At 39.5% G+C, this 16,714-nt stretch overlaps 1 protein-coding gene across 25 annotated transcripts in view; it reads left to right on the top strand.

The window, feature by feature from the left end:
- Window positions 1-16,714, top strand: part of USP54 (ubiquitin specific peptidase 54) — a 122,603-nt gene that overhangs the window by 100,116 nt on the left and 5,773 nt on the right. For 13 of the 25 annotated variants that reach the window (XM_025434742.3, XM_049108791.1, XM_025434745.3 and 10 more), the window contains 5 exons: window positions 1,893-2,027; window positions 2,943-3,138; window positions 5,434-6,833; window positions 15,484-15,602; window positions 15,896-16,036. In XM_025434742.3, the coding sequence (XP_025290527.1) occupies window positions 1,893-2,027; window positions 2,943-3,138; window positions 5,434-6,833; window positions 15,484-15,602; window positions 15,896-16,036 (1,991 nt within the window). Of the gene's footprint in view, window positions 1-1,892; window positions 2,028-2,942; window positions 3,139-5,433; window positions 6,834-15,483; window positions 15,603-15,895; window positions 16,037-16,714 lie in introns of those variants that run through there. The other 12 variants (XM_035715245.2, XM_035715241.2, XM_035715247.2 and 9 more) reach the window with 8 other exon arrangements.

The following is a 16,714-nucleotide window of genomic DNA, read 5'->3' as shown; positions in this document are numbered from 1 at the left end:
TGAAGAAGCTTAATTTGGGGCCTATTTGAGGACTATTTTTCTCCTCTAATCCTACTGTCTTTTGATTTGAGGCAATTGTTGCTTTATATTTCCTAAGGCATTGTATTTATTTCTAAATTTTAAATTTCTAATTCCTTAATTGTCCCTACATTTGGATAGTCTTCTCTCCCTTTTGAGGAAGAAGACATGCCACATTTGAGTCTCAGGTTTATATTGTTTCTGAAGGAGGAGACTTGTCATCTCCTTTCCTTACCTTTTTTCCTTCCTCTCTTATGTTGGGCAGTAGATGAAAGTTGAGAGAGAATCTTTCTGGCCATATTTCATTGCCAATTCTCGATACACTTTGATTCACAATCTCTAGGAAGAGCAAGGAATGGAAGGCTAAGGTTCTAGAAGTTTAGAATTAAAATCTACTATAGTGATTGATCAACTATAGTCTGCCTATATATCCATAGAGAACTTTTTTTTTTTGTTTTAATGGCTCTCACTACCAACTCTGATTATGAAGATTATATAGATTTAGTTGATGTCAAATATTGTGAGAAAATTTTAGGCCTAGATGGTGGGGTATCATATTTCTTGATGGGACTGAATGCCAGGTTCTTCAGAACCAACTTCTATTTCTTCTTTTTCTTTTTTTTTTTAAGATTTCTTTATTTATTCATGAGAGACATACAGAGAGAGAGAGAGAGAGAGGCAGAAACTAGGCAGAGGGAGAAACAGGCTCCTCGCAGGGAGTCCGATGTGGGACTTGATCCCAGGACTCTGAAATCACAACCTGAGCCAAAGGCAGATGCTCAACCACTGAGCCACTCAGGCATTCTCCCAACTTCTATTTCCTTAGCCTTCTCATTGGTCTCCAAAGCCACAGTGAATTAGGAAGTGAATGTTAGGTGTGCAGAAGAGTCTTTCTTAAAATGTCCAGCTGGAGGTAAGTGGAGGCTGGGGACCTTATGGGAAAAATGACTCTGACATTTCGGTATTTTTTCTTGTGAGCTTATGAAAATTTACCATTAATCCCAATCATGGGTGAATTTACAATACAGCTTACTACCAGTTTATGGTTATGAGTGCGTAAAAGCCAACAAGGTACATAAACTTGAGTGTTCTTTTACAAAAATTGCCCTTAATGGTACTTTCTTGCATTTTCATCTGGCATGATATTTGAACTCTTTTGTGCCTGCTTTGGTATGCATTTGCTTTCAGAGGAGGAAGGAGTATTTCATGCTAACTGTGTGGGAAAGTGACTTTTGCAGTAGGTTTGGTGGTTAAGGATATGATGAAAGAAAATACTTAGCACTACTGACAAAAAAATGTGTGCTTGCAAACCAATAAGGGCTATTCAACTGCCCTGGTAGATATATTGAGGTTAGGAACTGTAGAGTACCTATGCCCAAGAGGTGTACTAATTTTCCAGTTGAGGGTGGCACAGAGAGGACTGTGAATTGATGTAGAAAAGAAATTTTACAGATGGCTTTCCACAGAGTCGTGAAGCCACTTTTGCCTTAACAAAGCAGTAGAGGTCTCTGTGGAGGTCTGTGACATTCTGACACTGATTGGCAAGATGTATTTTGTTGCACTGTGGAAAAACAGATCAGTTCCAGGCATAAGAATCCACCTTCTGCTGTAGACAATACCTTGTTCTTTTCTTGAGGGATCCCTTAAAAGCTCTTGGAATATGTGGTGGTGGATGATATACTCCTCTTTCATGGTCTTGGCAATGTCTTGGCTAAGGCAAAAACGGATGTCCTACATGTTTCAGAGAATTGTTCATAGCAGTGGAGAGTTAGAATAATGGTAGATCAAAGGCTCAACAGCAAGGAACTATGTGCACCGAAGGGAAACATCACTACGTAGAAAAAGTTGGAACCAATTTTAATGAAAATGAAAAGTACTGGCCCTTTCAGGGAGGAGTGACGGCTTTGAGAGGTCCTTGCAAGAGGCAGATTCAGTGTTTGAAGAGTCCCTGCATCTGGAACAGAAGGGAGACTGTGCTGCAGCTTTGGCTCTCTGTAACGAAGCTATCTGTAAGTAACTCTAACTGCTACAGCTATGGCAATTTTGACTAACTTCATGATAGGTATCATTAGAGACATCACTCAGATGGGATGAAAACAGCTTTATGTCTCCTTACTGTCACTCTCCTAAACTGAAGCTCTTTAGCTATCTTTGCCCTTCACATTTCTAAGGGCACCATGTGCTGTCACTGTGGCCTATGGATATTTACTGGAATAAGCTCAGCCAGAGTCCACAGATGAACTGTCCAGCCATGCCTACCTTCTTATCCCAAGATAAAGTTAGACCTCGGATTTGAGGTTAGTCTGCTCTTTCCTAGTCACTGATTAGCTAGGTAGAGCTTATGGCAAGAAGAAATGAATATATTGACTGTGACTTCCCAGGCCTGTGACTTTGCACTGCATATTTGATTCATGTTTCTCTTCTGCTTTCCTGGTATGCTGCACTGTAAGGCCACAGTGAAGGACTAAGGCTTAGAATTTATATCTAGTTTTCAAATGTGACCCACAAGGAGCTGTGTTCTATAAAGACAGATACAGATTTGGATCTTATTTCTGCTGTTGGCTGTTGGGAAGGGGAAGTTGGGAGCAAAGTGTGGAGACCAGATGACAGGTCAGATGCAAAGGACGAGAGTGGCAGTCTCTAAGATAGAAGCACCAGTTTCTCTTCTGACTCATTTTAGTTTAGCTTTTTTTTTTTTTTTTAAATTTGAATTAACCTGTTTGGCCTCCATGGCTTCCATGAATGTTCCTTAGAGCCAGAGCCAGTTCTATACCCTGGACAGTATGTGCATGGTCCATGCCTTGCATTCCTGCTGCATATTTTGAGTTTTACTGCATATCTTTGCTCATTTTTGGTTCAATTTTATTTTTATTTTTGTTTGTATTTTGTGTTCTGTTTCTGCTATATTTTCTTTTGCATTTTAGCTAAACTAAGACTTGCCCTGCATGGTGCCAGCTCTAGCACGCACAGCAGAGCCCTAGTCGATAAGAAGTTGCAAATCAGTATTCGAAAAGCTCGGAGCCTACAGGAACGCATGCAGCAGCAGCAATCATCGCCACAGCCGTCGCAGCCCTCAGCCTGCCTCCCCTCACAGGGGGCGGCCCTCCCTCAGCCAACAAGGTAGTGCCTGGGATCCACTGTAGTTTATGGACACCAGGGGAGGAAGTGACCATGGGTCAGAGCTCTCCTTGTCTTGGTGACTACAGGGAACAGAGAAGAGTCCTCTGAAAAGATTTTCTTCTCAGGTCAGACATATGGCGGAAAGCTCATCTCATTGCTGGTCCTTCTCTTAATAGTTCCTAGAAAGATACAGAAAATATGGCATAATAAATAGATCATTTGTCCATATTTCCTGTGGGTGAGTTTGTCCCTGGACTTGTGTAATATCATGATTATTAAATTTGTACATATTATGTCCTCAGACATGGCAATATGATCTATATTGCAATAGAAACCATGTGATTTGTTTTGGGGATTTCAGTGCTTCCTGTCCCTCATGGAAATGGAGAAAGCAGTCCTTGCTCTGATTGAACCATAGAAAAGAAACACAAAGATTCCCTTTGTTTTGTTTTGTTTTGTTATGGGCAGCACTAGGAAAAAGTCCCCAGGGCCACTGGTATAGTTTTTATACTTTAGCTCTTGAATTTAGTTCTTGCTTAGAATACATAGATTTAAGTTAAAGAATAATTTTGGCTGTTGATAAACCTTATAGTTCTCAGAATATAAATATTATAAAAACAGCTAACATTTATTGAACATTTTTTAAAAAAGATTTTATTAATTTGTTTTTAGAGAGCAAGCAAGAGCAGGGGGAGGGTAGAGGGAAAGGGAAAGAGAGAATCTTAAGCAAAGTCCAACACTGAATGTGTAGTACAGCATAGGGCTGGATCCTACAACCATGAGATCATGACCTAAGCTGAAACCAAGAGTTGGATGCTCAACTGACTGAGCCACCCAGGCACCCCCATTTATTGTCTAGGGACTAAAGTAAACACTTTAATTCTCACAATAACCTTAGGAGATAGGAACTATTATTTAGCAATATTTTATAAATAAGGAAACTCAAGCTCAGGGAGTATAAAATCTATAAGGTACCCAGGATTACTCAGCTAGTAAGTGGTAGAGGTGTGGATTTCAGATCCAGGTCTGTTTATCTCCATTAGGTATCCTCCATAAGTATAATGACATAGTGCACCTGGGTGGCTCAGTGGTTGAGCATCTGCCTTTGCCTCAGCTCGTGATCCCTGGGGTCCTGGGATTGAGACCTGCATCAGGCTCCCTGGAGGGAGCCTGCTTCTCTCTCTGCCTATGTCTCTGCCTCTTTCTCTCTGTGTCTCTCATGGATAAATAAAAAGAGGCAGAAACGGGAAAAGCAGGCTCCTCACATGAGACCGATGTGGGACTCCCTCTCCCAGGATGCTGGGATCCCGACCTTAGCCAAAGGCAGACTCTCAACCGCTGAGCCACCCAGGTGCCCCTAAATAAATAAAATCTTAAAAAAAAAAAGTATAATGACATATTCTTCATAATGTTGTAAGGGTGACCGGGTGGCTATACCCATAAAAGTTGATGGTATATTATCATTCAAATTTAATGTTAATAGTAGGACCTTCCTTTTTCTTCTTTTTCCTACAGTATACTCTAGTAGTTGAATGCTGATCTGAGAATCTGATCAGAGATATGTTTTAAATATAAGCAATTTAGGCAGCTAAACTATTTCCAGAAAACTTAAGCCACTTGATGTATGTGAGTAATTGAGGGTTTTAAGTGCTTTTCAGGTCAGAAATAAAAAAAACAGTAAGAAACCTAGTAAATGCAGTTAATTCCTATTTTTACTCCCAAATCTCAAGAGTCACAGTGCATAACTTTGGGAAAATATCTCAGTGAATAATACAACCAAATCCAGATTATGAAAGCATACTTGAAGTGTTTGAATTCTGTGTAATCCCATGAACTCAAATCACCCTGTATTTGTCAATGTGCCTTTTGGTTATTTTGGCTCATTTGCCTCTCAGGACGCCAGGTAGGAGTGATTTCTAGGCTTTGCTCACCTTCATGTCATCTGCATGTGGGATTAGCAGTTTTTGTTTTTTATTTTGCAAGAAGGATATGATTGGAATGGGACTTCAGAGGCAGTAAAGAAAATTGACAAAGACTTAATTTTATTGTATGTAGCTTTGGTGAGAGCTTTTAGTAAAGAGGATTAATATTACCTATTGCTTGGGTATGAGCTGACATGAATCTGCCTTCTCTCGTGAACTTCTGAATTGTTGACTCTACTTGTGCTTGTCTTTCTATTTATTTTTACCATTCCCTTTGTGGATGGCTAGAAATGGGAATCAAATGAACAGGTCTTTTTGTAAGTGATCTTGTCATTTAAGGCAGCTTATGACTGGCTCTCTCCATTAATTTCAGTGAACAGCCTATCCCGCTCCAAGTATTATTAAGCCAGGAGGCTCAACTGGAACCCTGCACGAATACAGAGTTTGGGGCCAGTTCTTTCATCCACTCACCTGCTTCCTGCCATGAGTCACACTCATCACTATTCCCAGAATCATCTGCCCTGTCTGTCCCACAGCACAATTCCTCTAGTAGGTCTGCCTTGAACCTTCCAACTTCAGTTGAGGAGAACAGCATTGACCCTCCTGCACTCCACAGGCAGGCCTTACCAGGGAGGACTGAGAAGAATGCTCATTATGATTGGGAACCATTGGATATACCAGAGGGTAAGCTGCAAGGCTACAGGGGTGACAACAACAGCTGTACCAGGTTCCCCCCACAAGAAGGAAGAGGCATTGGAAGAGGCATTGATCAAGAACAGTTATTCCAAGAAAAGAGGGATCCTGCTGTTTCATCCCAGATGATGCCCTGGTCACACTCAATTGGAACAGATACCTCTGAAAGAGGAGATGCACACAGCCTAGACTGTAGTCCTTCAAGTTCATCAGCTCAGCCCAGCCTTCCTCTGTACAGGGCCTGCCACCCCATAATGCCTGCTGCTTCCTCACCTACGCTTCACTCTCCTGATACTGTGCAGAAAACTAACCAATGCCTCCAAGCCAAAAGCCTCAAAACTTTGTTGACTTCAAAAGTGAATGGAGGCAGTGAGGATCCCTATAGGCCAGACTTTCCCAGCACAAAGGGGCTTGTCCGCTCCCTAGCAGAGCAGTTCCAGAGGATGCAAGGCACCTCCACAAGGGATGGCACAGGTTCCCAGGATAGAAGTTTGACAAATAGTCTAAGGAAGAACTCTTCCCTTTCTGACTCTAAGCCTCCCTTCCCTCAGGGTCAAGGGAAAGGCCATTGGCCTTGGGCAAAACAACAACCCTCTTTGGATGGTAGGGACAGACTACCTTCCTGGGAAGAGCCTGCTGGTTATCCTTCTATGGCCATGAACTCTGGGCTGCCTAAAAGTGAAACTTCTAGGGGAAGACAGCCTAGGTTGGCAGAGCCAAGCATGAACCAAGGAAAACCATCTCAAGTGAGAGATGCTAGGCCTAAGGAGCTTGGCAGCAGTGTTGACTTGGGGACTTCCTTGCCTTTGGACTCCTGGGTGAATGTCACAAGGCTCTGTGATTCTCAACTCAAACATGGGGTCCCTGGGCCAGGAATGAAGTCCTCTCCCCATGATTCCCATACCTGTGCAGCCTATCCAGAAAAAAACCACATCCTTTTGCATCCACATTGGAACCAAGACACAGAGCAGGAGACTTCAGAATTGGAGTCTCTCTACCAAGCCAATCTTCAGACTTCTCAAGCTGGCTGTTCTGGATGGGGGCAGCAAGATGTGGCCTGGCACTCATTAAACCAAACAGGTAAGAATGCAACCATGGGCAGGGGAAGTGGGGGACATATAAAAACTGAAAGTGAAAAGATAAGATCAGAAGAGGGGTGGTGTTCTGTCCAACTAACTTCCCCAGCTTAGGAAGTTGTAGCAGATCTTCTGACTTTATTCATAAAGACTTTAGGACAAGAGCTAAACTTTTTTTCTGGCTAGAGTAGAGAATGGGGACAGAACTAATCACTCATGGTCCAGTTCCCTTTTCCTAAACAGATCAATGAATGCAGTGCTAAGGAGTGGTTCATTGGTCTTTGAGAGGGACTCGGGGAGGCTGAGAAGCAAAGTCATCTTTCCATGGCTTAGGAGCTGAACTAACCCAAAATCCAGCTTCCAGATCCAGCTTGCACATTGCACAGAATTCCCACATTAAGCCATATCTCCAAATGTGGCATTTCCAGATCATACAGAACCAGAAATATCAAGATCTTCCCTAATCCCTTCAGGAACTACCAGGTGTAGGATTTTCAAGGTTGTATGCCTATAGGGTACCTGTTCTCTGACTATCCTTTAGATTATATTGTGTGAGGAATGAAGTCTACACCTTAAATGCACTCCACAGACTTAGTTTGGAAATTGAAGACATGAAGAATATTTATAACTTTGACTGATGTAGTTAAGAACTCAAAAGCCTGAACTATTGTCCTTCATTGAACTAATGATGAAACTATTGTTTCCATCATGAACTATCAGTATAAATTTAGATAAGTCACTCTATATTCCATGGCCAAGATTTTACCTGTAAAATTAGAGAATGGGTTCAATGATTTTTTTAAAAGATGCCTTCCAACTCTTAAAATGATATATATGATTCTGTGAAATTGAACTCAGAATTAATTTTATCTTTAGCTCGGTATGACAGTTTTCATAACAGTACAGTTTCCTTGCATGCTGCCAACTGATGTTTAAAATGCAACCATGCAAGTATTTATTGAGTACCTAGAAGCTATCCTAGAAGCTCTTGGTGGTGGTGGTGGTGGGGGGGGGGGCGGTAATCCCATAAATATAAGATTTGATATGAAGATGTTTTTTAGGATATGCATCACAGTGTAGACTTTGCAATAATGTTTATTAAGTGCTCCTTAGGTACACAGGACAGGGCAGTATGGGAAGATTCTAAAGGATGAGGAAAATCTGGCAATTACCAATTAGCTTCCTGTATAAGGGAGAAAGTATATACAAATGTTAACTATTTGAAGATAATAATAAATACATATAAAAGAATATATTGCAATTGAAATTAAACTAACTGAATGTCAAACATTATATTACCAAAAAAAAAGCCCAAACAAAAAAACTCTCATATTACCCAAAATAGGAACATTTTTCATTGTAGATACTTTTAAAAATAAATAAAGTAACAAAAATCATTGATAATTCCACTCATAATTTCATGAGTTTACTTCTGACTTTGTTTTTTAATGCATTTTGTTTTGTTTTTATAAAAAGCAAATCTTTACAATATATACAATTTATTCTCATGATATTCTTACATTACATCCTTGAGCATTTTTTCTTTGAAAAAAACTAGTTTTAAGGACTGGCAATATGCTACATATCAATGTACTGTAGTATATTCAACCATTTTACTCTACTTTTTATACTTCCAATTTTTAGATAAATAGATGATGAATGTCTTTATATATTAGTGTTTGGCCATGATTCTGATGAGCTCTTCAGAATAAACTTTTAGAAGGATGATAACTAGTTGAAGGTTATATATTTTTAAAAATTTCTTGATATGTACTGGTAAATTAGCCTTCAGGAAGCTTAAACTTCTGAAAACAATTTGAAAAGAGTACCTACCAAACATACTTTTTTTGCCTAATAGTGAATGAAAACTAATTTAAATAATGCATCTGGTAGAGTCCTCAAAATCCTTGTCAAACCAAACTAGCCTTTATTTTGACATAAAGAAGTAATCATGTGGAATCATTCAGGAAGTAGGTAATGAAGGGAGATGCCAATTAGGGTCTATATGCGATAGAACACATCTTAAGGGGGGTTCTTTAGCTTATTGTACAGCCTTTTTTTTTTTTTTTTTAAAGGTTTTATTTATTTATTCATGAGAGACAGAGAGAGAGGCAGAGACACAGGCAGAGGAAGAAGCAGGCTCCATGCAGGGAGCCTGATGCGGGACTCGATCCCGGGTCTCCAGGATCACGCCCTGGGCCGAAGGCGGTGCTAAACTGCTGAGCCACCCAGGGATCCCCTTATACACCCTTGTTTAAGTACCAAGTTACCTTGTCCCCCCAGCTTTATTGATATAATTGACAATAACATTGTGTAAGGTTAAGATGTACAGTGTGAAGGTTTGACACATAGATATTGTGAGATGATTACCCCAATGAGGTTAGTTAACACAACCATCACCATGTATAAATTGTAGTTTTTTGGTAAGAACATTTAAAATCTCTCTTAGCAGCTTTCGGGTAAATAATACAATATTGTTACCTACAGTCATGATCCTGTACATTAGATCCCCAGAATTTATTCATCTTATAACTGGAAGAGTATATCCCTTGACCAGCATCTCCCCATTTCCCCCAGCCTCCAGCTGCTGTCTTTTTTTAAATTTAAATTTAATTTGCCAACATACAGCATAACACACAGTGCTCATCCTATCAAGTGCCCTCCTCAGTGCCCGTCACCCAGTTACCCCAACTCCCCCACCCACCTCCCCTTCCACAACCCTTTGTTTCCCAGAGTTAGGAGTCTCTCATGGTTTGTCTCCCTCTCTAATTTTCCCCCCACTCAGTTTCTCTCCTTTCCCTTATAATCCCTTTTGCTATTTCTTATATTCCACCTATGAGTGAAGCCATATAATGATTGTCCTTCTCTGATTGACTTACTTCACTCAACATAATATCCTCGAGTTCTATTCATGTTGAAGCAAATGGTAGGTATTCTGATGGCTGTGTAATATTCCATTATATATATATATATTTTTGTTTTGTTTTGTTTTTTTAAAATATATTTATATTTACACACACACACACACACACACACACACACACACACCATATCTTCTTTATCCATTCATCTGTCAAAGAACATCATGGTTTCTTCCACAGTTTGGCTATTGTGGACATTGCTGCTATAGACGTTGGGTTGCAGATGTCCTGGCATTTCACTACATCAGTATCTTTGAGGAAAATACTCAGTAGTACAATTGCTGGGTCATAGAGTAACTCTATTTTTAAACTCTTGAGGAACCTCCATAGTGGCTGTTTTCCAGAGTGGCCATACCAGTTTGCATTCCCACTGATACTGCAAGAGGGTTCCCCTTTCTCCACATCCTCTCCAACATTTGTTGTTTCCTGTCTTCTTCATTTTAGCCCTTTTCACTGGTGTGAGGTGGCATCTCATTGTGGTTTTGATGTGTATTTCCCTGATGGCAAGTGATGCGGAGCATTTTTTCAAGTGCTTGTTGGCCATGTGTATGTCTTCTTTGGAGAAATATCTGTTCATGTCCTCTACCCATTTCATGACTGGATTATTTGTTTCTTGGGTTTTGAGTTTGGTAAGTTCTTTACAGATCTTGGATACTAGCCCTTTATCTGATATGTTGTTTGCAAATATCTTCTCCCATTCTGTAGGTTGTCTTTTAGTTTTGTTGATCATTTCCTTTGCTGTACAGAAGCTTTTTATCTTGAAGTTCCAGTAGTTCAATTTTGCTTTTGTTGCCTATGCCTTTATAGATGTGTCTAGCAAGAAGTCACTGTGCCCAAGTTTAAAAAGGGTGTTGCGGGCAGTCCCGGTGGCGCAGCGGTTTAGCACTGCGTGCAACCCGGGGTGTGATCCTGGAGACCCAGGATCGAGTCCCACATCGGGCTTCCTGCATGAAGCCTGCTTCTCCCTCTGCCTGTGTCTCTGCCTCTCTCTTGCTCTCTCTGAATAAATAAATAAATAAATCATAAACAAACAAACAAACAAATAAATAAATAGGTATTGCCTGTGTTCTCCTGTACTATTTTGATGGATTCTTGTCTCACATTTAGATCTTCAACCATTTTGAGTTTATCTTTGTGTATGGTGTCAGAGATTGGTCCAGTTTCATTCTTCTGCATGTGGCTGTCCAATTTTCTTAACACCATTTTATTGAAGAGACTGTTCTTTTTCCAGGGGATATTCTTTCCTGCTTTGTCAAAGAGGAGTTAACCATTGAGTTGAGGGTGCATTTCTGGGTTCTTTATTCTGTTCCATTGATCTATGTATCTGTTTTTGTGCCAGTACCACACTGTCTTGATGATCACAGTTTTGTAATACAGCTTGAAACCAGGCGTTGTGACGCCCTCAGCATTGGTTTTCTTTTTCAACATTCCTCTGGCTATTCAGGGTCTTTTCTGATTCCATACAAATCTTTTTTTTTTTTTTTTTTGATTCCATACAAATCTTAAGATGATTTGTTCCAACTCTCTGAAGAAAGTCCATGGTATTTTGATAGGGTTTGCACTGAATGTATAAATTGCCCTAAGTAGCATAGACATTTTCACAATATTTATTCTTCCATTCCATGAGCATGGAATGTTTTTCCATCTCTTTATGTCTTCGTCAATTTCTTTCATAAGTGTTCTGTAGGTTTTAAGAGTATAGATCCTTTACCTCTTTGGTTAGGTTTATTCCTAGGTATCTTATGATTTTGGGTACAATTGTAAATGGGATTAATTCCTTAATTTCTCTTTCTTCAGTCTCATTGTTAGTGTACAGAAATGCCACTGATTTCTGTGCATTGATTTTGTATCCTGTTACTTCCAGCTGCTGTCAACTGCCATTCTGTGTTTCAAATGAGGTTATGTAGTATTTTTCTCTGACTTACTACTTTTAAAAAAAGCTTTATTGATATGTAATTTATATATCACACACTTCACTAATTAATATGTACAATTTAGTCTTTTTTTAGTATATTCACAGAGTTCTCCATCCATCATCACAATCAGTTGTAAAGTGTTTTCCTCACCCCATGGGGAAGCTGGGTGGCTCAGTTGGTTAAGCATCCAACTCTTGATTTGCTCAGGTCATAGTCTCAGAGTCATGAGATCAAGCCCCATGAGGCTCTGTGCTCAGTATGGAGTCTGCTTGGGATTCTCTATCCCTCTCCTTCTGTACTCCCCCCACCACCACCCAGAGACCCAGTACACATTAATAGTCACTTCCCATTTCCCCCTACCCCTCTTTCCTGCATCCCTAGGGAACCTGTAATCTATCTTCTGTTTATAGATTTGCCTATTTTGGACATATGATATAATGGAATCATATAGTATATGATGTTTTGTGTCCAGATTAATTTTGACATTATAGTTCCTAAAGAGTTATATAAACAGACATAATCCTAAAAATAACTTTTTGTTATGAAAATTTCAATTATATTGAAGAGTAATGAGTAAATGTTACAATAGCCCTCCAGTAAGCTAGTATTTCTTACTAGCTTCCACAGTGATTATCTTGACTAGTTTTCAACATAATGGCCAATTCTGATTTAGCTGTAGTCTTCTCCCATGTTTCCCCTCCCTACTGGATTACTTTACAATTTTTTTATTTATTTATAAATGTTTTATTTTTTTTTATTTTCCTTAAGTAATCTTTATACCCAATGTGGGGCTCAAACTTAAGACCCCCAATATCACAAGTTGCATGCTCCACTGACTTGAGCCAGCCAGGTACCCCTCTGCTGGATTACATTATGTTATTTTATCCATATACAATTTGGAGTATATCTCTAGGAAAGAAAGACTTTTTTTTTAAAAGGCAAAACTATAATATCATTATATCTAAAAACTTAACAATATTTTTAAATATAATACAGTAACTAGCCAGTATTCATATTTTTTCAATTGTCCCATAAATGTTTTTTCACAGTTGGTTTATCAAATTAAGATTCAGACAAGATCTACACAGTGCATTTTGTTGATTTGTCTCAAGGCTTTTTTTAGCCTATAAAATTCCTGTCTTTTTTCCCTTTAGTATTTATTTATGGAAGAGATTTGGTCATTTGTCAAAACCACATTCTAGATTTTACCGATTATATTCTAGTAGTTTTTTCTTTTTTAAAACAGTTTACCCCTGTTTTTCTATAATCTGATAGGGTTAGAGGCTTGATTAAAATAAAGTTCAGTTTTTTTTAAGTTTTATTTACGTAAGTAATCTCTACAGCCAGAGTGGGGCTCCAACTCACTACCCCAAGACCAAGAGTTGTGTCCTTGGTCTCCTCCAATTGAGCCAGCCAGACAACCCTCAGTTTTTGTTTTTTTTTTTAAAACAAGAATGTTTTAGAGGTAGCACTTTGTATTTCTTCCTTTCTTTCTCTTTTTTAAAGATTTATTTATCTATTTGAGAGAGAGAGGGTGCGTGCTTGCAAGCATGTGCGGGGAGAGGCAGAAGGAGAGGAAACAGAATCTGAAGCAGACATCCTGCTGAGCGGGGAGCCTGACACAGGGCTTCTGTGTCTCAATCTCAGGACCATGATGGCATGACCTGGAGTGAAATTAAGTCAGGTGCTTAATCCACTGAGCCACCCAGGTGGTCCTACTTTGTATTCCTTATATCAGAAATGTGTGATGTCTGGTAGTCTTCTTCTTGTCACTGTTCATCAGTAAGTAGACCTCATCTTAACTCTCCCTTCTATCAAATCTATATATCCCCTCAACAGTACTCCTTATAGGTGGCCACCTTCACCTCTGCTGAACTATCTTTAAAATAATCAGTCTATTCTCTTCAGGAAGTTCTAGTGGCCACCTCATTGTCTAGCGATCAGACTATTAGAAGAACACCAAATTCTAAGTATTACAGCTGTGATTCTTAAATCTGTCTGCCCGTCATAGTCACCCAAGGGGAGTGGCTTTTTAAAAAACACAGAGAAATATTTTCATATAAACTTTTATGTAAAAACACATGCTGTTTTTATTGTAGACATTTTCTTGTTTATTTCTCCTCCCCTTACATAAGTCCCTACCTTTTATCCTCCACCTTCCACATAATAATCTAATGTGCATATTTCTGTATTTTTCTGTTCATATAATCCTATGTAGATCTACAGTGGGTTTTTTTTTTTTTTTGCCTTGGATAGTATTACAGATTTTTCCCCCTTTTAACTTAATAATCCTTAATGAAAATCCCTCCAAGTCATCTAGTTTAACTCAATTCATTCTTTTAAGTGGCTTGGCAATATTTGATATTGGAGATACCATAGCGTATTTAGTTATTCTTCTAGAGATGGGCATTACTTTATTTCTAGTTTTGTGAAGACTACAAATGATGCCTCAGTAAACTGGTATTTTTGCTTCTCATTCCTAGAAGTAGAATTGCTGGTTAAAAGTGTAAATATATTTTCAATTTTAGTGGGTATTTCTAAATAGCTTTTTAGAAAGACTATGACATTTCAAATTTCCTTCAACAATATGTGGGGCTATTCTCCTAGACTTTTTGGAGAAGCCTTTAGTTTTATTTGTTTTTAAAGATTTTATTTTTAAATAATCTCTGCACCCAACTCCTAACCCAGAGATCAAGAGTCACATGCTTCACTGACTGAGCCAGCCAGGTGCCCCTCGGGGAAGCCTTTTAAAAATAAATATTCCCAGGCTTCACCCCACAAAGGTTCTGATTCAGCAGGGCTGTGGAGAGATAGAGCAATCTGTATTTTTAAAATTCCTAGGTGAATCTGAGGTGGTATTAGAGCCTCTTTACCAGGAAATACTAAAAGTAATATTTTAGCTTAGTCTTTTAGCTTAGTATCAGGAATATCCTCCTTTAGCTAGATACATGTATTAGAACCAAAATATCAAGATGTGAATTGGTGATAGATATAGACATCAAATGTAGGTCAAGGGCATGTGCATTTTCAGAATGGAAGGCTTAATTAGTTGTATTGGGGCAAGCCCCTTGGGAATCACATATCCAGTTTGGAGCAGCTCTTCTCTTAATAATCTAGCAAGATTTTGAGGAAGAGATAAGTGTTCAGTGATTTTTTTTTAGAATTTAAGCAGTTAGTGATTAAGAGAAGCTAATGGGGGAATGAAAAAGCATTACACATATAAGATGTTGTTGAAGAGTTCTTGCTCTTAGTAATAGGAAGTGAAATCAAGAGACTTGAATTTTAATTCTAGTTAATCTGTTTACTACTTTTCAGACCCTGGAACTCATTTTCCTGTTCTATAAAATGAGGAGGTTTGATAGATGATTACTATGTTCATTACTATGTTCACTTCAGTTCCTAAGTGGACTGAAGATAATGTTCCCTTTGTCATCATGGATGCTCTAGAGAACAACTATGTTGGACAGTTTTCTCTGAATATATTGTAAGTCTTGGGCACAAGTCCGACAGAAGCAAAGCTAATTGTGTTTTAAAAATGAAATGAGGCAAGATGGGGACATTCAGCCGTCTGTCCACAGAGCCCGTTCTGTACAAGGTTCTTCAAAGCCTATGTTCTGAGACCCTTTTGGCCTAAAGGAAACTATCCATATTCTGAAACTCCTGTTTCTACATTATAGGAGTACATCCTCTATTCCATTCACGGATACATATTTATCATTTCATGAAGAAAGAACTCCTGAGTTTTTTTGCTGTCAGGCTAAAGTTAGGCTCCAGGAGAAGAGATGGCTTCAACTTGTATTTATGTTTTCCTCCTCAGGCTCTGCAGATGGTGTGGGGAGGAGGTTGCACTCAGCCCCTGGCCTTGGTCTCTCAAAGACCCCAACAGCAGAAATGGAGCACAGTCTCCATGAAGCCAGCACAGTGCCTGCTTCTCAGGTAGCAGCCTCAGGTCCTATAGTGCTGGCATGGGGTGGTGCGTTGGGAAAGGAAGTGTGGAAAGAGATGAGTGGTAGGGTTGGTGGTAAGGCAGGAGCATGGTAATGTGGGGCTGTTGGAAGAGGTCTGTGATTGAGAAGAGATTGCCACATGGCCATTACCTTTTCAAATACATCTAATTCAGGTCGAGTGAGTCTTACTCTATCTTCTCCCATACCCCTGGGGACAGGGTCTGTGGGAAAACCATAGGTCTGCCGTTTCGTGTCTGCCTGTGTATGTCTGTGTGTTTGAAGGCTGCACCTTGCCGAGGCCCCAGGAGGGAATATGGGGAGGATGAGCAGTATGGTGCAGAGAACTTTCACCGCATCTCACGCAGTCTCAGTGGCACCGCTGTCTCAGAGAGGGACGAGGCTCCAGTCTCTTCCCACAGTTTTGTAAGTAGAATCAGGGTCTATCTATTCAGAGCACCCTCTTTCTTTTGATAAGGTAAAAATACAGTGTAGGTGAAGGGGCAGGGGATACTAAAAGTTGTAATTTGAGGAAAAGCCACATGTACTCAGCAAAAATGACGATATATAGTCACTATTTTACTGACACACACATTTTATTGGAGCCCAGAAGAATATGCCTTCCCTGTAGCAGTTCTGGAAGATATATTATAGGGTTCCCTAGGGTGAGAAGAGTCCTAGTAGCCTAGTAGCCTTGGGTCTCAGAAGCAGTGGCTGCTGATTGGGTGAAAACTCATTGCACTAATCAAAGGAAGAAGGGAAGAGATGGGATGGGATATTGTTTTTGCCTTTTCCTCCCTATTCCAGTATAAGATTGAATGGGGTCCAGCATGCTTTCATGCTAAAATGAAGCATGTGCATTAGCAAGAAAAGGAAAATGACTTAAAGTCTTATTCCTTGAGGCTTTTCATATGGAATCAATTCAGTGATCTGTAGGGGAAATGGGCAGGGACACCCAAGTCAGAAGAAATAAACAAACTCAAATAGTTTCAGTGGCTAGGTTTATAAATTATCCTTTTGGAAATTTCACATACTTGCCCAAGGCAAGTTGAGTTTTCATTATAATAGAGGTCAGGATGCAAAGCTCCAGTGCATTAAAGTTTG

This window comes from Canis lupus, chromosome 4 (assembly GCF_003254725.2).
Source record: "Canis lupus dingo isolate Sandy chromosome 4, ASM325472v2, whole genome shotgun sequence".
In the NCBI taxonomy this organism is placed as follows: Eukaryota; Metazoa; Chordata; class Mammalia; order Carnivora; family Canidae; genus Canis; species Canis lupus.
This window is presented reverse-complemented; position numbering and strand designations above follow the sequence as displayed.